This window comes from Periplaneta americana, chromosome 10, assembly GCF_040183065.1.
Source record: "Periplaneta americana isolate PAMFEO1 chromosome 10, P.americana_PAMFEO1_priV1, whole genome shotgun sequence".
Lineage (NCBI taxonomy): Eukaryota > Metazoa > Arthropoda > Insecta > Blattodea > Blattidae > Periplaneta > Periplaneta americana.
The window spans coordinates 16,416,537-16,440,414 of NC_091126.1; the positions used below are offsets into that span (position 1 = coordinate 16,416,537).

Here is a 23,878-nt window from a genome sequence, read left to right on the forward strand (position 1 = left end):
TGAAGTTACAGGAGAATGGAGAAAGTTACACAACACAGAACTGCACGCATTGTATTCTTCACCTGACATAATTAGGAACATTAAATCCAGACGTTTGAGATGGGCAGGGCATGTAGCACGTATGGGCGAATCCAGAAATGCATATAGAGTGTTAGTTGGGAGACTGGAGGGAAAAAGACCTTTAGGGAGGCCGAGACGTAGATGGGAGGATAATATTAAAATGGATTTGAGGGAGGTGGGGTATGATGATAGAGACTGGATTAATCTTGCACAGGATAGGGACCGCTGGCAGGCTTATGTGAGGGCGGCAATGAACCTTCGGGTTCCTTAAAAGCCATTTGTAAGTAAGTAAGTATATATGTATAGATTGGTCTGTGGGAGAGAGTAAAAACGTAAGGAGAAACAAGACAGCTGGGAAATTGAAGGCAAAGCATGGAACGTGATGGAAGGCTTGAAGCTAAAAATGATGACGAAAGAATAATGGAACTACAGACTGTGTCCGAGGTCAGTAGCACACACAAGCATATCAACAACCAGGAAGGACTCTTGACAATGCAAAATGAAGTTCTATAGTTATTTTAAAATTACTAATCCACTCTGAGTACTATTGGATGAACTTAAGCTGAGTCAGATTTCTCACTGGAAAATTTTAACTGTAGCCTACATATATTTTTAATAGCACTATATCTACGAACGTACATTAATTCCACGTAGGACTAATGATACAGTCATATCGCAAGTTCAATAATATAAAAATACACTGAAACTCGATTTTTTTTGTTTTTTTTTGTTTTTTTTTTGTTTTTTTTTTTCAAATTTTACTTGTCCACATTCGTAAATTATGTAAGTATTAAGCTTAGAAATCCATTACATTCTCTTAAACAAGATTTATTAAAAAGAAAAGTCCATTACAGGAGGCAATTGGTTGGATGTACAAAAACTAATAAAACTAATTCCTAATTATCTCAAAACATTAGATTTGCAATTACTTTGGTACAGAATCCATTATATATTCCTGAAAGTCAAGGAATGCAAGTCAAATATTGGGTGGACGACTGAGGTAGCAAAATTCTTTTCCGTATTTAAATTCAGTCTTTTAATTCTTGAAGTTGTGCACACAAATTCCCCATACAGACATAATTTAGTCCATGACACTGACTTTTGCAATTAAACATTAACCTTTGCAAATGTCACAGTAAAATTTAAATCTTAATCCCATACTTACTTTTTCGCAGGGATGATTTTTATAACTGCAGCTGTAAGGAAACCAAGTGTACCATAAGACCATGGCACTGCATAGAAGAGGTCTGGGTTTGAATCCTAAAAAAAATAAAATATTTCTATTAAAATTTTAGAATGTCAAAAATTAAGAAATAGATTATTACCATCTTGATCTAAATGAGGGGTTGGAAAGCAATGGTGGATTGTTAATGTTTAGGTGAGGGGTTTGGACTTTTTTCATTGCTGGTTGTCACAATCAAAAAATTAAGACACTTCGTTTCGAAGGGTGGTTCTCCCTTCGTCTTCTGTCATACAGAATAGCTGTACGTAACGATCCCAACAATAGGTTTTTTTCTCTTCCCTACTTCCTTCCACCTGAAGACGAAGGGAGAACCACCCTTCGAAACGAAGTGTCTTAATTTTTTGATTGTGACAACCAGCAATGAAAAAAGTCCAAACCCCTCACCTAAATATTACCATCTTAATAATTTAAATTATTTATATCAATACCGTGTGGCTCAGTCTAATGTGGTCTGTCCTCAAGGTGGTTTCCGCATGCACAACAATGGTACACCTATTGGCCACACAGCACACTGAGTTGTTGCTGGTAACATGTTATGCACTCATCCAATTTAACAAAGAACATGTTGAAATGCCTGCCATGTTTTCTTCACATTTTTGTTTAACCCAGATATGCCTACTGTCCTATTAAAAGGACAGTTGTCGATGTTTCAAATTACCCTCTCTACAGTCAATGCATTTACTTTTTCACAGGTGTCACTATTACTGGTCTTAATTAGAGGCTTGCTAGTTGTGTTAAGACTGGTAATTAGAGTTCTGGTCACCGTTGAGTTTGAGATGTGGACGTGAGAATTGTTCGTTTATTTCAGCCATGGCATCCGAGACGCAAATCAGATAAGAATGTTAAATGTTTTTACAGTAGAAAAGTTTTCCGGGCTATGAGGCCGTGGTCTGTTGGTTGTGAGACCAAACGTTTCGTTCACTGCTGCGGTGAACATCTTCAGTGGTGTCTATTGCTGGTGCGGCTGGTTCTACTGCATGTGCTGATTACAGTCTGCGCTGGCTGCATCGTTGTATATATAGTGCGGGAGGGGGGGGGGGGCTTGCTGTTGTCGCCTCGGTCCGCGCTCGAATGTGCTTCGCGGGCGGGTTTGCTGTTTTCCACGCGCTCCGCGTCCGAGCTTGTGTTGTTTAATTGTGCTACGCGGGCGGGTTTGATGTTGGTTTTCCTTAATGCCAGATACCAGGCCTTGTTAACCTTGAGGCCTTCTTCTTTTCGATTGAAATTGTTCTTATGTTTATATATTTCAATCGCCTCTCGGTGTAGCCTCGCGTAAAAATGTGGTGTGTCGCTGAGTGTATCGGTGTCTTCGAACCTAATTTTATGTTCGCCTTCCAGATAAGCATGTTCAGCTACAGCCGACTTATCTACGTAGCCAAGGCGGCAGTTTCTTCTATGTTCGGAGATCCGAGTCTTGAAGCTCCGCTGCGTTGTCCCTATGTAGACTGCTCCACATGAACACGGGATCCTGTAGACCCCCGTAGAAGATAATCTGTCGCGTTTGTCCTTGGCTGAGCGTAGGCTGTTGCGTATCTGCTTGGTGGGCAGGAAGATAGTGTCCACCTTGTGCCGGTTGAGGATCTTGCTTATCCGGTCCGTAACTTGCTTGTGATAGGGCAAGAACACCATGCCTCTCTTCGTATGGTCTTGGCCTGACTCCGGTGTCGTCTTCTTCCTTGGTTTCAAGGCCCTTTTTAACTCTGTCTTGGCGTAGCCATTAGCGGTTAGGGCTGAATGTAGGTGGTCGATTTCTTGGTCTAAATGTTGGGGGTCAGAAACCCGTATGGCTCGGTCGAAGAGGGTTTTAATCATTGCACGCTTCTGCCGGGGATGATGATTGGAATCTTTGTGTAGATATCTATACGTGTGTGTGGGTTTCCTGTACACCTTGTGGCCGAGGGCGCCAGAACCAGCCGCACCAGCAATAGACACCACTGAAGATGTTCACCGCAGCAGTGAACGAAACGTTTGGTCTCACAACCAACAGACCACGGCCTCATAGCCCGGAAAACTTTTCTACTATTGACGCCGGCCGTGAAAGCCTACACTCCAATATAATGTTTTTACAGTTCGGAATTATTTTACAAATTGTTGTAGATCAAATGAATCCTAATAAACATAAATATAACGTGAAACCACAATGCCTTCGAAATATCTATTCATTGTGAAATGACAATGACGAAAACTTGTGTGTCCTTTTGAAAGGACAGTAGGCATATCCCCATATATTTTTTAATTCTTTCGCTTTTTCAATTTTAGAGAATTTTCCCTGCATGAAATGCTATCTACGTTTGAAAATTATGTTACGGGCGAAATTTCATCTCAAATACAGATATATCACTATAATGCAGCCTACAAATGCCACACAGAGTTCGTGTGCACTCAAAATTGGGTTTCTGGCGTCTTGTCAGCCCACTGAGGTGTGTGGATATGAAGGGAAAAGTTGAGACAGTGTCGGGTGTAGTTGCTGGGTAGCTAGTCGGCAGAGCGTTGGTGCGCTAAGCTAAAGGTCCCGGGATCGATATCCGGCTCCGGAACAATTTTTCCTTTGAAATTATTCGAGTTCGCTTCACAGGGAGATATACCTGAAAGCCAGATTTGCACAGCAAGATCTGTTTACAAGTGGAGGACTGGTGACGTTCTGGAGGGAGGTATTGAACGGACATAAGTTTCTATTGTTTTTCATTTAGTATTTTTGGAAGAGGTCTTATTTTCTATCTAAATTGTCATTGTCATAAGAATGTAGATTTTAGAAAATTAACTGAAACCTGTCTTTCGACATTGCCACAGCAATTGCTTCATTATACTCGTATGTATCGTCACTTCTCTCCCAAAATAATCTTCTCCTCGAAACTTCAACACTCTTTTCGCCTATTACTTATTTTTACATATCAATAGCAATACGGTACTATTCAATGACGAAAGCATTCCAGAGTTAAAACACAATGCATCGTTCTTCAGAAAAATATTAGTAGTAATAATAAAGAAACTATAATAAAATAACAACGTAATAATTTGTTAATAATAATAATAATAATAATAATAATAATAATAATAATAATAACAATAATAATAATTGTAAATTACAACAATTACATTGTTTCCTTTCATGTAAGCATAGTATACAATTATCCTCAAAATGTATGCTCACATGCCTACTGTCCTTTTAAAAGGGCACCTGTGTCTAGCTCAACCAGTTGCAACTAGAATGTTTCGACACCATACAAATACTTCAGTTATATACTGCATTAAATGAGATTTGAAAAATACACTAAAATTGCAAAAAAATATTTCAGGCATATCTGGGTTAACATGTTCTCTATCACTCACACAAGTTCCCATCGAGAAATAGAGGCAATCTCCTGACGGATATTATGCTTGAAATTTTCTAAGTGAGAGAAGTGGCCAATAGGCTTGGAGCTCACCTAACATAGGCATTCTTTTATGCCCCAATTTCCTTTGCGTTTTGGCGTAACTTTTGAATGTTTCTCCTTCCATTTCATAGTTGACATTAACACTGACAGATCTTTTATGTTGCGTGAGTTTGTCCTTTACTCTTATCTTTTAATGAATTCCAAAAATAAAAATTACAGGGAGTCAAATAGGGGAATCAAGGGGCCACAGATTAACAATAACGACTCTGTCCTGGAACACTTCGTTAATTTCTTGTAGGAATACGTCGGCTGTATGAGAAATGATGGAATCCTGTTCAAACAATACGCAATTTCGTTCCATCCGAGTCAACTCTTAAAATATATATAAATCAGATTGACATAACTGTCAGCATTGTTGTTTTTTTAATGGTCCTATAATTCTTTCCCTACTCATGTCACAATATACCGACTTTTTTGCCATCTAGGGGAACATCGTGAATGTCTGGTTTCTCAGTGGACCAGTAGTGATAATTTTGTGAATTTACATAGCTGTAGAAATGGAATCGGTTAAACGAGCATTGAGTGACTTCCGCTGATTTTGGAACAGACACCGACGCACTTAGGTTAGGTTAGGTTAGGTTAGTTTAGGCTTTTATTATCCCGTCAGGATGAAGGTGAGAGCGATTGAGTGTGATTTTTTTGTTTTCTATGTTGGCAGTTAAAGTGCGTTGGTGTCTATTCCAAAATCGGCAGAAGTCACTTAACGCTCATTTCACCATGGAACCAAACCTCGTTAGAGAGGAAAATAAAATATGCGTATATTTCTTCGTCATGTAGTTATTCACAACATTATCCACAAAATGTACACCTTTTTGAAGGACCACCCAGTTTCAGTACATGACATATACTAATTTTATATGGTTTGATTTTTAACACCTTCGTTGGTCTTTGTGCGGACGAACTAGAAATTTCCCCTTGTTTGGACAATCTGTCTAATGCAAACTTATGGGAATTTTCCAACTGGTAGTCAATTTTTGTAGCATTCATTAATTGTCTTTAGGCACTATACATGCAACTGACAAAGTCAATATTAAAAAAAAGCAGTACATAGGCCTAGTACATTGTTAAAAATAAATTACATATTGATATTACATGAATTAAAATTTAAAAATTCATCAGTTGAATAAAAAGGATGCTTTACTGACCATGTACATACTCCAGTTTTAGTGGTACACTAAAATTTTACAAATGTAATCTTCATCATTACGATGTTTGGTGACGTATACACGTCCGTTGATGTGACATATTAATGAATTTAAATACTATTATAGTCACAATCATGCCATGGTATGAAAGAAAAATTTCACAATCTCGAGCGGGAATCGAACCTGCGACTTTCTGTTCTCCGGTCAGGCGCGTGAGACGAACTCGATAGCTCAGTGGTAGAGCGCCTGACCGGAGAACAGGAAGTCGCAGGTTCGATTCTCGCTCGAGATTGTGAAATTTTTCTTTCATACCATAGCATGATTGTGACTATAATAGTATTTAAATTCAGTAAAATTTTGTTCACTATTCCACTAGATTTCCTTCTTTTTACATATATATCAGATTGATCATTTCCATGTTACGAAATGGCAACATAAAATGAGAACAACCACCATAGCCTCCACCGTCGAAAAGGCATTTTTTGGTAATGACTGCTAGATTGAAGTACAGTTTCTCTATATAATTCCATAAGAGTTATAACGTAACTTTTTTTGCAGTCGCTAGAGGGCAGCACAGTGAAATTGATAAAGTGGTTATCTTGAAAGTCCATTAGGCTGATCAATCTGTTATATGTGATCTGGGTTTTCACTCTCCCAGGACTTAGTCTTTATATAGTCTGCTGAAAGAACTGGCATATGATATAAATGATTAATACACACACAAAAAACGTTTTTAGTTCCCAATTTAAAATTTTTCGCTTAGTATAATCACTTTACACAGCAAAGGAAATGCAGTACCGAAACATACATTTCTTAGCTGCAACATTCGAATGGGACTGTGTATAGGCCTATGTAACATGTTTAAACGTCACTTTTGTACGGTAATAGAAATTCGAAAATGTCTCTTTCATACTAAACAACTAGAACTGCTCCCAAGTGACTAGCATTTGACAAGTGAAAATGGCATTACACAGGGAGATTTTACACTGAGCTCCCCAAAACCTCACCTTTGAACACGTGACCACGCTGCCATCTGCCAAAACCAACTCATAAGAGATGCATATGTGTTGAAAAAGTCCATACTTGTGAGAAGAAGATTCCACTCCTGTGCCCATTACCAATCCACCTATAAATGTAACATCTTACATTGTAGCAGAATGTAATAAATTAACTAACAAAAATTCTTTCAGTATTTTATGATACAAGATGAACCACTGAATTGCGAATGAGCGTACCATGTTCATGCAATCATCGAGTGCGGTGCTCATTGCTGTGTGGGGGTATCCTAGGTTGGTGGTGACGTAACCATACAAGTTTGCGTTAGTAAGCCTAGTGAGACAGTTATTTCATTAGGAGTTGAGTGTTTCTCTGTTGTGTATGTAACTCAGAGTGTATTAAGATTCAACATGTTTTATATGTGTTAATTTCAAAGTCAATTAGAAGAAATATACCCAGGTGTAAAAGTTCAGAGTCGTACAAAAATCCTTGCTATTTACGAGGGCTTTTTTTTTTCAACCTCAGATCGTGCCAGTCAGTGGCGGTTCCTCGGGGGAGGGAAGGGAGGAACGTCCTCCTCACATTTTCTTCTTTTGAAAATAAATAACCAAATGAAATATGTGCCTTGAAATTCAAGGAAGATTCGATAATTTTTAAGTTCACAGCTATAAGAAAACCTCGGTTGATCGAGTTTTAGACGATGCGCGCTCATGTGCTGCTAGAAAACTGTGAGAAAGATGCGAGATTGTTTGTGTGGAGGAAAGCCAATCCATTCCTCCTTTACTGCAGTTAGCACACATAGACAACAGCGCACTAGCGGCCAGAGAAAGAAGCAGAGTTTTAAAGCGAGTAAATGAACAGAGAGGGAGGAGATCCTCCTCTGAATCAGCGCATGGGCGGGAAATAGAAACCGACTGGTCGTGCAGCAAGCTCGCTACTGCTGCCATCTAACGATCTTGCATTCAACCAGACTATAACACAACTAGGAGGAGGCACAATAAAACAGTTTTAACGCAATGCTATGAAAGACACCATGTATAAGCTTTTTTTTTATAAATTATAAATAAATTTTATTCATTGCACTTTATATAGGCAACTATTCATGGTTTGAAACTTTCAAGGATATTTGAAAGTTAAAGTCGTGTTTATATAAAACAAAGAGGAAGTAGTTCTACGTTAGTATCACAGATCTTTTTGGCCCCTGAAATTCACTTCCGTTCATTGTGTACTAGACAGGGCAACAACCAAGTTGTCAGTTTTGTACAAATATATTTGAAATTGAAAGTAAGTAGGTACTCCAAACTACATTATTTTTAATATAAAAAATTGAGCACCGGCAACTTTGAACAATAATGGTAGTATGACTTTACAAGAACTGATATTCTTCAAAAGCATATGATACTGAACTTGTAAAATGTACATGTGGCAACACAGACCACGTGGGTGGGTGCAGTGTTCTCGCTTTCCTCAGATTATTTCCCATTCCCATTTCCGTGGTTCCGATTACGTGTTAGTTGCTATAGTCTCTTCCAACACGTGTGATGCTGTAGCGTGCTCGAAAAATGCTGCGAGGTGAATTTCCTTGTAATTGTTAATTTGTGCAATTATTCAACAATAAATGGAAGTGAAAACATTATATTTTATGGACAATTTAGGAAACTCAGATTACAAGAACAGATTATTGCTATACAGAAGGGAAGGCCAACCCCAACACTACCTGGTCTTACATGTATGCATGTTGGCTAATTTGTAGCACGTTTCACTCAAGAAGGTGTCATTTCGTCCTGTTACCTTCTTTCCTCCTCTTAAGAAATACGCAGGAGCCGCCACTGGCGCCAGTAAACAGCCAATCAAATGGTAGGAGGCGGGGATGCTCGGAAGGTGACTGCGAATCTCCTCCACTATAACCTCTGCACTTCCAACGTCATTACGCCATTTTTAGCTGAGTTTCAGGCACATAAACATGGCTGCTATGATTGATTCTCCTGCCAAGTGTGAGTTGTGTAGCGTAATTCGGTTTCTCCAAGCAGAAGAGAGTAATGCAGCGGAAATTCATCGAAGACTGAGATGAGTATATGGTGAAAACTTTATGAATGATGGTGTTGTGCGTGAATGATGTAAGAAATTTAAAGAAGGCCGAACCGATGTTCACGATGAAGGGGGACGAGGATGCAAGCCTGTCACAACAGAAGGCATTGTTCAACAAGTTGACCAAGTGGTTCGAGAAAAATGGAGGTTTACCCCAAGTGAGTTGTGTATGGAATTTCCTGCAGTTTCAAGGTCATCTGTTTACACGATCGTAACAGAATACCTACTCTACAAAAAACTGAGCATTCGATGGGTTCCAAAGATGTTGTCTGATGACCACAAAGGTCGCCGAATGGCATCAGCGCTGATGTTCCTCACCCATTAGGGTCTATTAGGTGAAGGTGAAGATTTTTTAAATCAATTGTGACTGGAGATGAGATCTGGATTCAATATGTCATCCCCGAGACAAAGCAGTCACAACAATGGATGCACTCAAACTCGCCAAACAAACCGAAAAAATTCAAACAAACCTTCAACAACAGGAAGGTTATGGCTACCGTGTTTTGGGACCAAAAAGATGTGTTGCTTGTTGAGTTTATGGAACCGGAGACTACGATCAATGCAGCTGTTTACTGTCAGACTTTATGACGACTGTGGAGAGCCATTCAAAACAAAAGAAGAGGCATGTTGACTTCTGGAGTTCTTCCGATTCATGACGCCTGACTTCATAGCGCTGCTGTAACCCAATAGCTTCTTCAGCAATTTCGATGGAAGTGTTTGAACACCCAGCATATAGCCCCGACTTAGCGCCGAGTGACTTCCACCTCTTCCCTGAACTGAAAAAGTAGCTAGGATGGCAGTTGTTTAAAAAAGTCCCTTGTGCAGATGCTTGTATTGCCCTATTCTGACTATGCCGACATTTTACTGATTGAGCTTTCCAACGCCAACAAATCGAAACTTGAACGTGCTTATAATTTGTGTCTATGTTTTGTAAGCAATGTTCACAAATATGATCATATTACGCCATCCCTGGAAGCAATAGGTTGGCTTAAACTCGATAAGAAAAGAAATTTACATTCACTTCTCCTTCTCTTCGAAATATTTAACTCTTCTATGCCTTCATACCAGTCGTCTCGCTTCATTTACCTTTCTTCCCACCATAATCTGAACACACGCTCTCGCCATGAAACAATACTAACAGTACCATCCCATCGCACTTCCTCATACTCATCCTCTTTCACAATAGCCCTGCTAGCATCAGAGATTGTTGAAATAAAATTGAATTCAAACGCAAACTTACTAGGCATTTGGTCTGTAATTGAGACTCGTTCAGACATGGCTTCTTGTAAATAGTTCTCTTATTCTAGCACAAAATATTTCAATATCCGGTAATTTCATCACTATGTAATTTTATTATTCTAGGTTTAATTTTTACTTGAGTAAAAAAAAAAAATCTTTCTTTGTTCTTAATTTCTACAATAAATTGCCTAGCCTTTATTAATCAGTTAATCTTTTAGTACTTGAATGTTCATTCTATTTTTAAATTTAATATTAATTGTAATCATAATTGTAACCGTATTCGTAATATTGCAGTTGTAATCACCTGGTAGAGGGGAAGAGATGGCCTGATGGTCTTATCTCTATCAGGTTAAATATACATATATAACTACTAATGAGGAGTTTCAAAACATGGTTAAGGCCCATGCCAACTCATTGACGGCAACATTCTATGAAGAGAGGTTTGGAAAGCTCGTCCACAGATATGACAAATGCCTCAATCTTCACGGTGATTATGTCGAAAAGTAACCATGTTTGTACATAATGTTTGGTAATAAATTCATTTTGTTATTACACTTGCCTTTTTTTATGGACCATCTGTGGTTGAAAAAAAAACAGCTCTCGTATAATAAATTTCAGGCGATTGAAAGGCGTCAGGCTAAGAAATCAAAAAGGAACTTTATACTTTCTCTGTATTTTTCATAATTATAATAAATGAAGTTATAAAGTAGGCTGGGGGTTCATCGTGCTAACCACATGATACCGCCATTCCGGTTGGATGATCGTTCACCTCTGCTTCGGCATGTGGCCATGAGGCCAGCAGCCGGCTGGTCGGTCTTGGCCCTTTGTGGGCTGTAACGCCACGGATTATTATTATTATTATTATTATTATTATTATTATTATTATTATTATTATTATTATTATTATGAAGTTATAAAGTAACGACCATACCAACTGTGAGATCGTCGAGCTCTGGAACAATAGGTATGGTCCAGCCCATTGGATCAAGTGTTGCTGTCAACTGGCCCATAGTTACTAAAGGTTCAACACGAACAGTCTAAAATAGAAGATACAGAGTTAGTTAGAACTACTGGCAATATATTCCGCAAAATTTTATTACGATGGAAGTATGAAATTCTGTGTATTATTATCCTCTCATGGAAAATAAGAGAAGGTGGAGAAGGTAAGTTTTAGGCATGGGTTTGAATCCCGCTTGGGCTGATTACTTGATTGCAATTTTTCTGAGATTTTCCTAGCCCTAAGACTAATATCAGGTAATCCCACTGAAGGACTTGCAACTCATCTCGTAAATACCATTTCGCTAATATCAATTCTATAGACACTACGTAGTTGATACAGTACAAGGCCGTTAAATAGCCGAGAGGTTAACTAAGAATAACCAAATAAAATAAAAGATATATATCATCAAAATGACGAAATCGTACCTGTTCTTTAATATTAACCTCCAGAATATCTATTAAATTAACACTGACATTGAAGAGTTTATTCTTATATCTTGGTTTACTCAAGGACATTGTCTTCCACCCTGGTCTGGCTGTACACATTGGGGTGTTCATTCCAGATGCTCTCCATTCTTGTACCTGGAAGAGTAAAAAATAAATATGTTACGATTTCATTCCGAATGTGTCAGTGTATAGTATAAATGAACTGCAAATTTATTACCAGGTTATAAAATTAGCATACCAGAACAATATATTTTTAAGAAGTTCAAAATCTGTCACTTTCGAGCTGTACCTAAGTGTGTCGGTGATTTATTCTCGAGATAATGGACTCTACAAAATTGGCTCGTCTCTCAGTAAATAATAAATTATGCCCAGTCTTGTCACACTAATACAAATTTTGTTGCATACTCTACATGTCTGAACCAGTTTTGAGGGCAATAAAACACCCTTGTGCTGAATCTCATTTGGCTTCATTATGATTGTATGCGTGAAAGAAAATGCACATACATCGAGATTTCAACATGGAATTGGGGGACTACTAAAATCGTGTTGCTGTGATAACCTTGCATAGGGTTCGGAACTTTGCTAGTTAAATTTTCCAAACCCTAAAAACGCTGAAAATAAATCATGTATTTGTTTCCCGGACCATCCAGTGGTTCACTGAGACCAGGTTTTTCAAGGATCGCTCGAGGATTGGTCACCCTCGAACTGTAAGGATAGCAACAGTGCTGTAGTCTGTGATGACTTATATTTGCCAAAATCATATCCAGAAACTACCGTGATGACTTGTATTTGCCAAAATCATATTTAAAAACTACCATGATGACTTTTATTTGCAAAAATCATATCCAGGAATTACTGTGATGATTTATATTTGCCAAAATACTATCCAGAAAATACCTGTTATGGCTCGAGAGCTCAATATTTAAAGAAGATCTTTGTTCAGGCTACTTGGTGAAGACCTTGGACTCTTAGATTACCAACGGAGTACCAGATATTTTCTGACCCAAAAGGCAAAGAAGAAGAGGGAGCTGATGTGGGGACACTTCCTGCAGTGGCACGTGAACAATGAACATCGAAAAATTTCCTTCACTGATGAAAAAACAACAGGATGTGCGAATCAAATTCTCGGAAAGCCCATGAAATAGTTCTAAAACTTCAGAAGGGCAATCATCCCTGTTCAAGGTCCTGTGAGGAGTTTGTTTTTCTGGTGCCATTCAGCTTAATTTCTGCGCAAAGGGGCTTAAGACTGTGAAAAAGTGTATGAAAGTACAGTACTGAAGCCTCTAATGGAAGGCCTGAACAACTTTGTTTCAGAAACAAAACTGGAGTTTCCAGCAGAATTGAGACACTCAGAATAATAATGGCAGATTTCAGCCTACCTCGAATTTTGAGATAGGTATACGAATGTATACTCAGGCTATTTACCTTTCATATGGTGGAATATCAGATTAATTGGGATATGCCAAAGCTCTCATATTCTATATTGAAAATTAGTCCTTACCGGAAAAGAAAACTTTCTCAGTGAATAAATGGCATATTCCAACTGTGTGGCCTTTTGTTTGCGTCTACATCAAATTCATGACGTTGTAGTCAACATGATGGCTCCATTAATACTTTTTACTGGACAAAAAAGGGTTTTGATATTGCTCTTTGGATTTACTTAGTAAATATGAAAGTTTTCAATTCAATCATACATAGATGTTTTGTACTAGAATGCTCATACATGACATTGATAAGGATTTTGCAGCTATTGAGAAGGGGAAAACAAAGATGCGCTGTGTGTACAGTCCTGAACAATGGTGTGATGTCATTAAAGCAGCAAGGGTAAAAAAACCCTTTCATTCTTTATAACATCAACAGAGAAGATTTTGTCCATATTCAAAAAAAGTATTAGTTCCAAATTTGTATTCTAATGCCGTGTATATACCGTCAACATCTTTTTTCTGAATATAAATTTGGAACTAATTTGTAAAAGTCTAATGCCGTGAGCAAAGAAAGAAAAAAAAAAAAGTTAATTTCAATGATCTGATGAAACCACCTACCTTTACCATGTTTTTTATAAAAATCTTATTCATGATAGTGTTAATGTTGCAGACGAATGTGAAAATATGGAAATGAAGTTGGATTAGTTAATTTGATATATATATATATATATATATATATATATATATATATATATATATATATATACACATATACATAAAGAATACTCATCATTATCTTTTTTTTTTTTTTTTTTAATTTCCATATAGCCTACTCTGTTTAAATAAAAGGCACAGAAAACAGAGGCTCAAGAATTTGCAGGTAAACTTTAAACATCATATTTAACACAACCTGAAGAAACGAAGTCTTAATGTAAAAATTCGCAGAGCTTTGAAAACAAATATAAAATGTAATTTTTCTCAAAGTGAACTTCGGTTGCGATCTGCCATTATTATTCTGAGCACCTCAATTCTGCTTCAGTCCACAAGACGAAACCTATGCAAGGTTGGCTCGAGTTGGATTCATTACATTAAATGTGAACTTATTTTTCATATTGATGGTTTCTGCAGACTTATTACATTTATTATCCACAACAGACACAGAACTATTTTTCATATACACGTTGTGTATAATAAATCTAACAAGTTTGCAGAAGCCATCAATATGAAAAATAAGAAGTATATACATTTAAACTAATGAACCCAAAAATAAAAAAAAATATAAAAAGAACTTTAATTTCCCAAGTAAGTCCACAAACCTGAGATGATTCATCAAAAGCCTTAGATTTAAATGGAAGAATACATTCTCATAGAAACATTCTTATTTAAAACAAAACATATGCTTCCAGAAAGAAAATTATTACTTCAGTTGTGTTCAGAGGTATAGGTATTAAAAACAACAATGGCGCTGCAAAAGGTAAAAACATGTTGATTTTGGATGAATTGGAGGATGAATAATTTTTTATATTGTAGATATTAGAGATGAACAACGATCGAAAAAGCAAGATTAACAGCGCCCGCAAAGCCGAAAACTCGCGTCGTTGACGTAAAGACTGCTTGCGAGTGTTTCGAGACATCGACATTGATCACTCCCGAAATCCCGAACGTCAAGCAGCCTTGAATCGCCACAGTTGTTTATACCAGACTGAACTTATATCTACTTTGACAATTGTTATATATATATATGTATAAATAATCAAGTAGTCTATTTTAAAAATCATCTCTACCTTTCCTTATATAATAAACCGTTCCCCAGTCTTTATTTAATTACGGTACTAGGCCCTTATTGAAAGGCTAGGAATTTTCTTTTCATATGTTTGAGATCAAGTGTGCAATCTCAAGTAAAAAGATATTAATGTTACGTATGTTTTATGTTTCTTAGAAATGCAAATTTATTTGAGAATGTTTTTTTTTTCTATTTACATAACCATAGGTAATATCACATAATAAAACCAGAACATTTTGATAACTAAGATACTGTTCTGTTTTGTCTTTTTGTCTCATTTTAACATTTATAATTTTATTTATTTCAATGATGTACCGTATGTTATTCAAAGTTACGAAATCTTTCCATGCTGACCAAATGCTATTTCGAGAATGATGAGCGAGACTCGAAGCGCAAGAGAATGGCGAGACGAGACTCGAAAGACAAATGCAATGAATACAGGAAGCTAGACCGGGAGTTAGTTTTGTTCATCTCTAGTAGACAGTGGCGGCTCGTGGGTATTGAATTAAGGGGGGCTGCATACAAAAATAAACCAAGCAACTTACTTTATTTAAAGATTAGTTCCATGCGCCTTATCTTATAACTTGTGTTTAAATGAGACAGGCTCATTTTAGTAGATTTACTGGCATTTAAAAGAATCCTGCGGACAAAATTCCGGCACACCGGCGACGCTGATATAACCCCTGCAGTTGCGAGTGTCGTTAAATAAACCATAATTTAATTTTTTTATATGCAGATTTGAACCTTAGAAATATCTAACTGGCGATGTTGTAGTTGGTTGTATAATATATATACATGATACATCAATAAATGAAAAAAATAACTGAGCCAGAAATTGAATTCAGGATATTCAAGAGTACGCACCAGGGCGCTTGCCTCATTTATTGTGATGTCAGATGTTTCAGATTCCATTATGGTTTGAAAACATTCTAGCAATGGCTCCTTCTTCTCATGAAGAACATTTACTGTTCTTATTTTAAATCCATCTTGTTGCCCCAGCTGATGGAATTGTCTTTGAAACACATTAATCTAATACAGACTGTGTGGAGATCGAGAGAAGAAAGCAGAGATACTGGATAAATTATCCAAAAATATGCACGCCTTTGTATTTTGTTTAGCGGCTCTTTCCATTATGAGATTTAACTGATGGGCACTTAATTTCACATTTCTCCTGAATTGTTAAGGTACTGAACTGAATAGACTGTAAATACTGTACAGAATTAAACATTGTTGCACATGTTATACTCACAACATTAAAGAAAATGTATTTAAAACTGCGCGCTACTGACAAACTGCTGCAAATTTTGCAGCGTCTGGAAACTCTGCAAGGGGCAGTAGGGAGGACGAGTAAAACTAACGCGCAAATCATCCGAGACGAGACTGGCAGCTCCAGGGGAGGAAGTGACTTCACCCTATAGTCCTTGTCTCTGGTTTCGCTCTGGCAACACCAGGGGAGGAAGTGACTTCACTAACGATTGCGTGCATGTCATTGAGAGCGATTTTTTTTTTTTTAATTCGAGCCGCTAAATAAAGACTGTATAATAAATGTATTTCACACCATAAAACGAGACAAGAGCCACAAATGTCTGGGGGTGCTGCAGCTCCACAGCCCCTCTTCGAAAGCCGCCCCTGCTAGTAGATATTATTTTACAAAATCCAAAATGTAAATTGAAAGGGCGTAGTCCCAACATGTCAAACTTACATGAAGTTGCAACACATTGAAAGTGATTAATCATTTTCAGAAGGGCTCTAGGTTTACTATGCAATCGACTCAGATATAAAAGAGAAATCTTAATGCTTAAAGGCTGGTTCACAATAAACCGAGAATGGAAACGACAACGAAAACGAGAACGGAAATATTGTTAAAATAAATGTATTTAAATGTGGGCATTCACAACTAACTGTTGCGAATGCTCGTATTTAAATGCATTTATTTTAACATTATTTCCGTTTCCGTTCTCGTTATCGTTTCCATTCTCCGTTTATTGTGAACCAGCCTTAATGCGGCGGCTGGCTTATATTTCGAGGGACGTATCAGTGACGTGGCGCACGTTTCAGGCCCCGTAGGCGACTATAAAATGTGATCCCTAAGAGGAAAGTCATTCAACAAATCAGGTCCATATATAAAACATGAGTAAATTACGAAATTATTCAGAATAACACAAGACACTACTTTATTTTTATTGTTGTTGTTATTATTATTATTATTATTATTATTATTATTATTATTACATAACGGGCAGTTTATTGATTTTTATACCACTATTGAGTTTTGTTACAATACCGAATGTTGGTGAGGAATGACTTATCCCTTATTAGTGCATATCTAAATTGAAATTATTAAGACATAGCCCTTTAGAAACATATTACAGTACTTTGTGAATTCGATAGAAGCCTTTCCGCGCAGTTTAATTCGTAATTCCAGCGGGCCCGGGTTCGAATCCTGATTGCGACCTGGTTGAGATTTTTACGAGGTTTTCCCTCAACACATCAAGAGCAAATGCTGAGTAACTTTCGGTGCTGGACCCTGGACTCATTTCACTGACATTACCTTCATTTCATTCAGACGCTATATAACCACAGCAGTTGAAAAAGCGTCGTAAAATAACTATAAAAAATCGTAATTTGAACATCCGACAAGCAAACATTCTCATGGGGGCAAATGAAAAAGTTAATTATTTTTTCCCACCATGTTAATAATGTTAAAACAAATGCTTGTAGAAATTTTGGCCACTCGAGCGCAATTACGAGAGCAAAATTTATTGGAACAGATACAACAACTGTTGAGCTATTTTTTCAAGTGTTCCCCAAACTAGCAATTCTCTTTCGGGATGCACTGTATTTTAATGTGTATATTTTTATTTTTTGAAATTCGGAGATAACGTGTAGTGAGAATACTGATCTACCAACAGTTGCAGCTGGTGCGCTAGACCGGATTACGCTACTCATTTTAGCTCCCCATTTTCATTTTCCGATCACGATCTTGTATGGGCACGGCCCCCTGCACTAGCTTAACTTAATGTGAAAATTTCTCCCCACGTGGAGACTCGAACCAGCGCGCATTTCGTATCGTCAATCCGAAACATGACAACTTAGACCACGAAACTGCGGCTGGAACAATAGACTACTATAAGCAAATTCCAAATGTGGATAAAGGAACTTAACATTGCTGTCGTGACCTTCACAGTATCCGAGCGCTCTGATTGGCTAGTTGGCAAGGAAGATGATGTTCGCGTAAGCTCACTTCACCTGTGCTCGTGACAGCTATAGACACAGTTTTGCTAGTGGACGCACGTTCTACTAGTTTTATATCGTATTTACCATGTTCTTCATAGCGATAAAGCGACAGACGAAACATTTTTATAACTGGCATTATCGTGTAGTCCTAATAACGTGAACAATTTTTTCTCTTCCATTTGAGCACACACTGTTCACATCTGAATAGATCTACATAAGTTAAATTTCTATCAAATGGCCAATAGGTACATTCAAGAACACAGTATATAGTAGCTTATTTGTAAATAAATCCTTTTTTGTACTGTAATAAGTCATACATTATACAAAATTTGTCGTATGTCATACATACCTGACACTTCTTTTTTGGGGTCATTGAAAAGAAAATTATTATAAGTTAGAGTCAAAGTTAATTAAATATGGGCTAATATTTCACTACAAATAGTGTTCTTTAAATGTACTACCTGCTTCTGTACTCTTCTGACCTTCCTGTCGTGTAACTTTGGCGCACTGTTCAATTTAACCACGATCCAGTTCCTTCCATAATTATAAATCTCATAAAGTAGAGAAGCTGGAAGTAAGAAGAAGCACACGAATACCCAGCGGTAATTTATTACAATATATTCAATAACTTTGTCGACTGCGCTTAACTGCCCCATTGCGCGTCCAGTCTGCTACGAAACACAAGACAGACTGAATAAACTAGCCATGCAGCGCCGTTCAGATCCCCTTGACCTTGTATCTTCGTTGGAACCAATTCCACGCCTCTGTTTATCAGCTATTATGTAAGCAACGGACTGTGCGCAGCAAACCCTCTCTACCGAAGTTTTCCCTCAAACGTCAATTTAGAAGGAGCGAAGAATCCGCCACCACCTTGAAGAATTGTACAATACATACTGTACATTATTAATGATGTGTTTATACAGTATAATAATAATAATAATAATAATAATAATAATAATAATAATAATAATAATAATAATAATAATAATAATAATAATGATTTATTTTAATTGGCAGAGTTAAGGCAGTAAGGCCTTCTCTTCCACTCAACCAGCAAAAAGTATATATAGGCCTCCATATGAATGAACTTACAAGCTACAAAGGATACAACAATTTGATTTCGATAAAAGTTTATATACAGTATCTTGTTGAAAAATTAAGTCTATTACTAATCGAGTATAGCTTGGACGAATAGTGACATAAGTGTAGGGCGTGGGTGTTTGACACGTTCAAGTAATGACGTAAGGTTTCGTGTTTTCTCCTTAGCTGAACCGGGGTCGATGCCTGGAAGTTCCTATAACATTTGTGGTAAAATTCCGCGTTGAAGAATTTTTTTTTTTTAATTTCAGTTCCACGACTGGCGTCGCCCCTGACTTTAGTAGAATTTTACTTTGTTTCCGTCTAGTGTAATGTCGAAAAATCTCATGGGATTAGGGAAGAGATTACTATATTTCTGTTCACCGAATTGACACCACTTTTCGTCAGTAGCGGCCGGTGATCCAAATCCTCGGTGAGGCCAGATGCAACTGGTTAAAGTGCTTCCGATAGAAAATGTTTATTTATGATATGAATTATTATTGTTGTTATATTATTAATATCATTATTACTGTATTATTATTATTATTATTATTATTATTATTATTATTATTATTAGTCTATTATTATTACTAGTAATGAAAAATAATAATTTCACTCACCAAATAAGCTGTTATGCTGCGAGTTTCAGTGATTGTTTCAGTGTGATGAAGCAACCCATATTATGTGTTGAAATTTCCCTTTCTTTCTTTCCTTTTTATTTTTTTCCTTTGACAGCAACAAACAAGGCCAACAAAGAAGTTTATTTTGCACCACATTACCACTTAACCATTTATGTTGCCCATACCAGGATGCAATAGAAACTCGCGTTTTAAGATTATCTGTCAGAAAAATTGTCAGCGATGTCATAGGTATCTCGGTCGGCTCTCTCTTTATTTAAAACTTCCTTTCTTTCAATATTATTTCTTCTCGAAAAAGAACACTCTAACAATGAATTAACTACACCAGCATTATTTCTGGCATTTGTTTCTGTTTATATTTTCCCGAAATACATAACAACATTGGCCCAGATTCACTACACGAAGTACAATAGTACAACACCCTTGCTTAAGTCATAAATTAAGACATAAGAGGAGAGAATAGTGTGGGTCTCTGCCTGCCAAAGAGCTGGAATGTTTGTTATTTATGGCCTATTTAGGAAGACAAGTCACCCTATTCCCACCCCACTCTACCCTTGAGGCCGGCCCATGGTTGAGAGGAGTGAAACCTGACCAGGCCAGACGAATTGTGCCTCAGTTACAACGTTTAAAGCCCCACCTCAAAAGCCCGCGAAGACAAACGAAAATCCAGAAGCAGACCCGGCACGAGCGATCCTGGCCTCGTGAACAAATTTTACTGCAAAACAGGTCTATATACATGACAAGCCAGACCCGGCACGAGCGATCCTGGCCTCAGGAACAAATTTTACTGCAAAACAGGTCTATCTACATCACAAATTTTTCAAATGCTTCTACAGCGATATATGCTTCATTCAAATAACTAATACATTACATAAAAACAAAATTTGATTTCAGTTAAGCCAAGTGACTGAGACCCGGCCTCACTTGCCTCAGTCAATCAGCCGCCACTGCTTTTCGTATTCCAAAAGAAAACGGGCACTCCAGGCCAAAAATCTATTCACTGGTTCGCATTATTTGTAATAAAGTAAATAGGCCTACAATAATATTCTTAGAATATTTACATTAAAAGCACTGGAAACAGGGCCATATTTACGCATGGGGCGGCAAAATTTTTGGGTCTAACATTTTTTTACTGTACTCGAGCTCTGGAAAATTGAGAGTTATATCAGTGGAAATATTCTGAATTTATATGTTATAGTAGTAGTAGTAGTAGTAGTAGTAGTAGTAGGTTTATTTTGCCTGGCAGAGTTAAGGCCATGAGGCCTTCTCTTCCATGTTATAATGTCATGCACGCCCACAGTATGTACAGTTCATGGAGGAGAAACGTTATCACAAACTGGAAAACACAGCTGCATTCTCTTATCACGTACATTCATATGTTGACAGGCCTGCGTTACTTCTTTGATCGGCAAGAGCTGCGAAAATACGAAATCTCATAATAATTGCAAGGAATTGAACCCCGATCCGTTTAATGAGACACCATCAAGTGCAAGTTAGCTTAGCCTACTGCCGATCCGCCTTGATACCTAGTTGGCAACCGTGAACCTGAATTCAAATCTCGGAGTTGCATTTGTGGTGGACAAAATCAAGGTTGTGTGTTTTTGAGGGGGTTCTCCTGTTCAGCCTTCGTGATTCCACCAACTGTCACCACAATTCCCCTTTCATTATAATCTTCTTACCAAAAAATAGGCAATCTCCTGTATTTGCGTGAGGTCGAATCGGCCGTCCGCTACGATGGAATGGTAGGTAGACTGCAGTGGCAGTGGATTCTAGACGATTCATAGATATGTATAAAATGCACCGAAGACCCTATGGATCAAACCTCTGACGTGGGTATGACGACTCATATAGATCTGCGAGGTACAGCAGACCACCACTCCAGCTAAAGATTGAAGTAAATGTAAATAAATGCACGTGGCTTAATGGTTCCTGATTGGCTATTGGACGCACAACGCCTCCAAACTCATGCTTGTCATCTTCTTCCTCATATTAAAATAGTTCCTTCTAAAATAATAAAATGTATAATATACATGGAATACGAGTGAATTGAACATTCTTATAAGAACACTTTCTTTCGATTTAAACAACATGTTTATATTAGTAGTTTCAGACATTGCGTGTTAAACCATTGTAACGTGTATTATGGCAACGCGCATGCGTAATAGGCATTACATCCCTCCCAAGGTGACTTGCAGCTTCACAGAGCACATCAGCACAGCTAGTATAACACAGTGCGAGATTCAGTGTTGTCAACCTCAAATAAATTTCTGTAGAATTAAAGAAATTCTCCACTCTTCAAAGAATAACATTTAATCACGAATCTACAGAAAATTAAAATCCACTATTCCCAGTAGAGAAATAATAAATATTAACCCCCTGTGAGCGTTTTACGGGTTAGTTCAATGAATGTGTTGAAATGTCTGCAATATATCAGACGGTGGCTGCCCTGCGTGCTCACTTGCTGAAAATAATGCGCCCTGGTGGCTGCTTCGGTAACTAGCTTGCGATTGCGGAGTAATACATTTCGGTTTTGTTTACGTCTACTTCAATCTTTAGTTGGAAATAGTTTTTTTTTTTTTTTAGAGGTATGGTATATGGATTTGAAAGCTGGAGAGCAATGCTTAGCATGGCGGATAGTGGAGCCGGCTTAGCAGAGCAGCACAGTCGGCACGCAACTCATTCCATCACGAGTGCAAACAACTATTTCGGTTGAAGTGCTTATGGATGCTCCATGTCCCGTTCGATAAGCATCTCTACATCTCTATACTGAGATTACTATTGGGTTCGAATTGTATATTGATGTACAGTGCCAGAAAAAAGGAAATGGGGCACCTAAATTTGCTAAGTTCTAGACCCAACGCATTGCGTACGTGCAGTCAACTGTCCGAAGGCAGGCCTGAACCTCATAAGTGATACCAATGTGGTAACCACTTATGAGGCAACTAGGCCAGAAGATAATGGGGTAGGGTGGCCAGTTTTTACCCTCTTCATTGCATACACCGCCGATTAGTACATATTACACTAATCAGACTTCAGATGCGTACAAACAATTGTTTTCCCCCTGACACGGAGGCTATCGTCAAGTGAGATGTAGTAGGCCTACTATTTTGCTTCCTTTTCGAGATACAATTTTTTATATGAAATATTTCATAGCGTGTTTTGGGAAAGTCATTAATTTAATTTCCAATACAGTATGCTCAGTCAAATTAAGAGAGCAGTGTGTTATGATTATAAATGATTGTAGGAATTTAGTTTTGCCTTTAAATATGCAGAAATTTGATCTGAACAAACATAACTTTTCCTTCCGCAAAGGAATTTTACAACGTGTCATTTGTTCAGATCAAATTTCTGTACATTTAAAAGACAAAACTAAAATTATTTCAATCATCTATCATAATACAGTAGAACCCCGATTATCCGTCACCCTATTAACCGATTGCTGGATTATCCGACTATCTTTCGCTTGCTTTTTTTTTTTTTGCTACAGATACATATATAGTCTGTCTTCTTCATATGTATGAAGTACTACTATACGTTATATTAGTACCAGTAAGTATTTTTTCTAGAGTATGTTATTACAAATCTTGACACTTAACAGTATGATCTGCTGTTTGAGTTGCCGTACTGTAGAATTTGTATATAAAATATATTCCATGAGTGTCAAAAGAAAACGTGTTGTGCTAAGTACCGAAAAAAAAAAAACGCAAATAATTGAGTGGTTCGGGGAAAGAGAAACTGTGGCACATCTCGCATCAGAGTACGAGATTGGTGTTACAACTGTACGCGATTTAATAAAAATCAATAATAAATTGTATAAAGTACATAAATCTACAACACGAGACCTGTATTATTCCTATATTCCCGCTGACAACCATTACAAGGAATTTCCTTGCCGCTTAAAAACCCGTCTTTGACAACTACACTTAAATGAGTGAACTTTTGATTCACTACCTAGCGTGTTAAACACAAGAACATGGAGGAAATTAAGAAATGCAAGTATTATTCACTTAATTTACGAAAATATTTTATGGTACGGATCATCTGATTTTTTCGCTTAACCGTTCAGTC

The 23,878-nt window shown here is 37.4% G+C and overlaps 1 protein-coding gene across 1 annotated transcript in view; it reads right to left on the reverse strand.

Annotated features, from left to right (window-relative positions):
* Positions 1-18,804, reverse strand: part of LOC138707466 (delta(24)-sterol reductase-like) — a 31,121-nt gene extending 12,317 nt beyond the window's left edge. Inside the window, exons 1-5 of the mRNA XM_069836948.1 lie at positions 18,557-18,804; positions 11,631-11,786; positions 11,137-11,242; positions 6,890-7,008; positions 1,226-1,320 (exon numbers count right to left, since the gene is read on the reverse strand). Of these exons, the coding sequence (XP_069693049.1) occupies positions 1,226-1,320; positions 6,890-7,008; positions 11,137-11,242; positions 11,631-11,786; positions 18,557-18,751 (671 nt within the window). The 5' untranslated portion in view covers positions 18,752-18,804. The remainder of the gene's footprint in view (positions 1-1,225; positions 1,321-6,889; positions 7,009-11,136; positions 11,243-11,630; positions 11,787-18,556) is intronic.
* Positions 18,805-23,878: the final 5,074 nt, after the last annotated feature.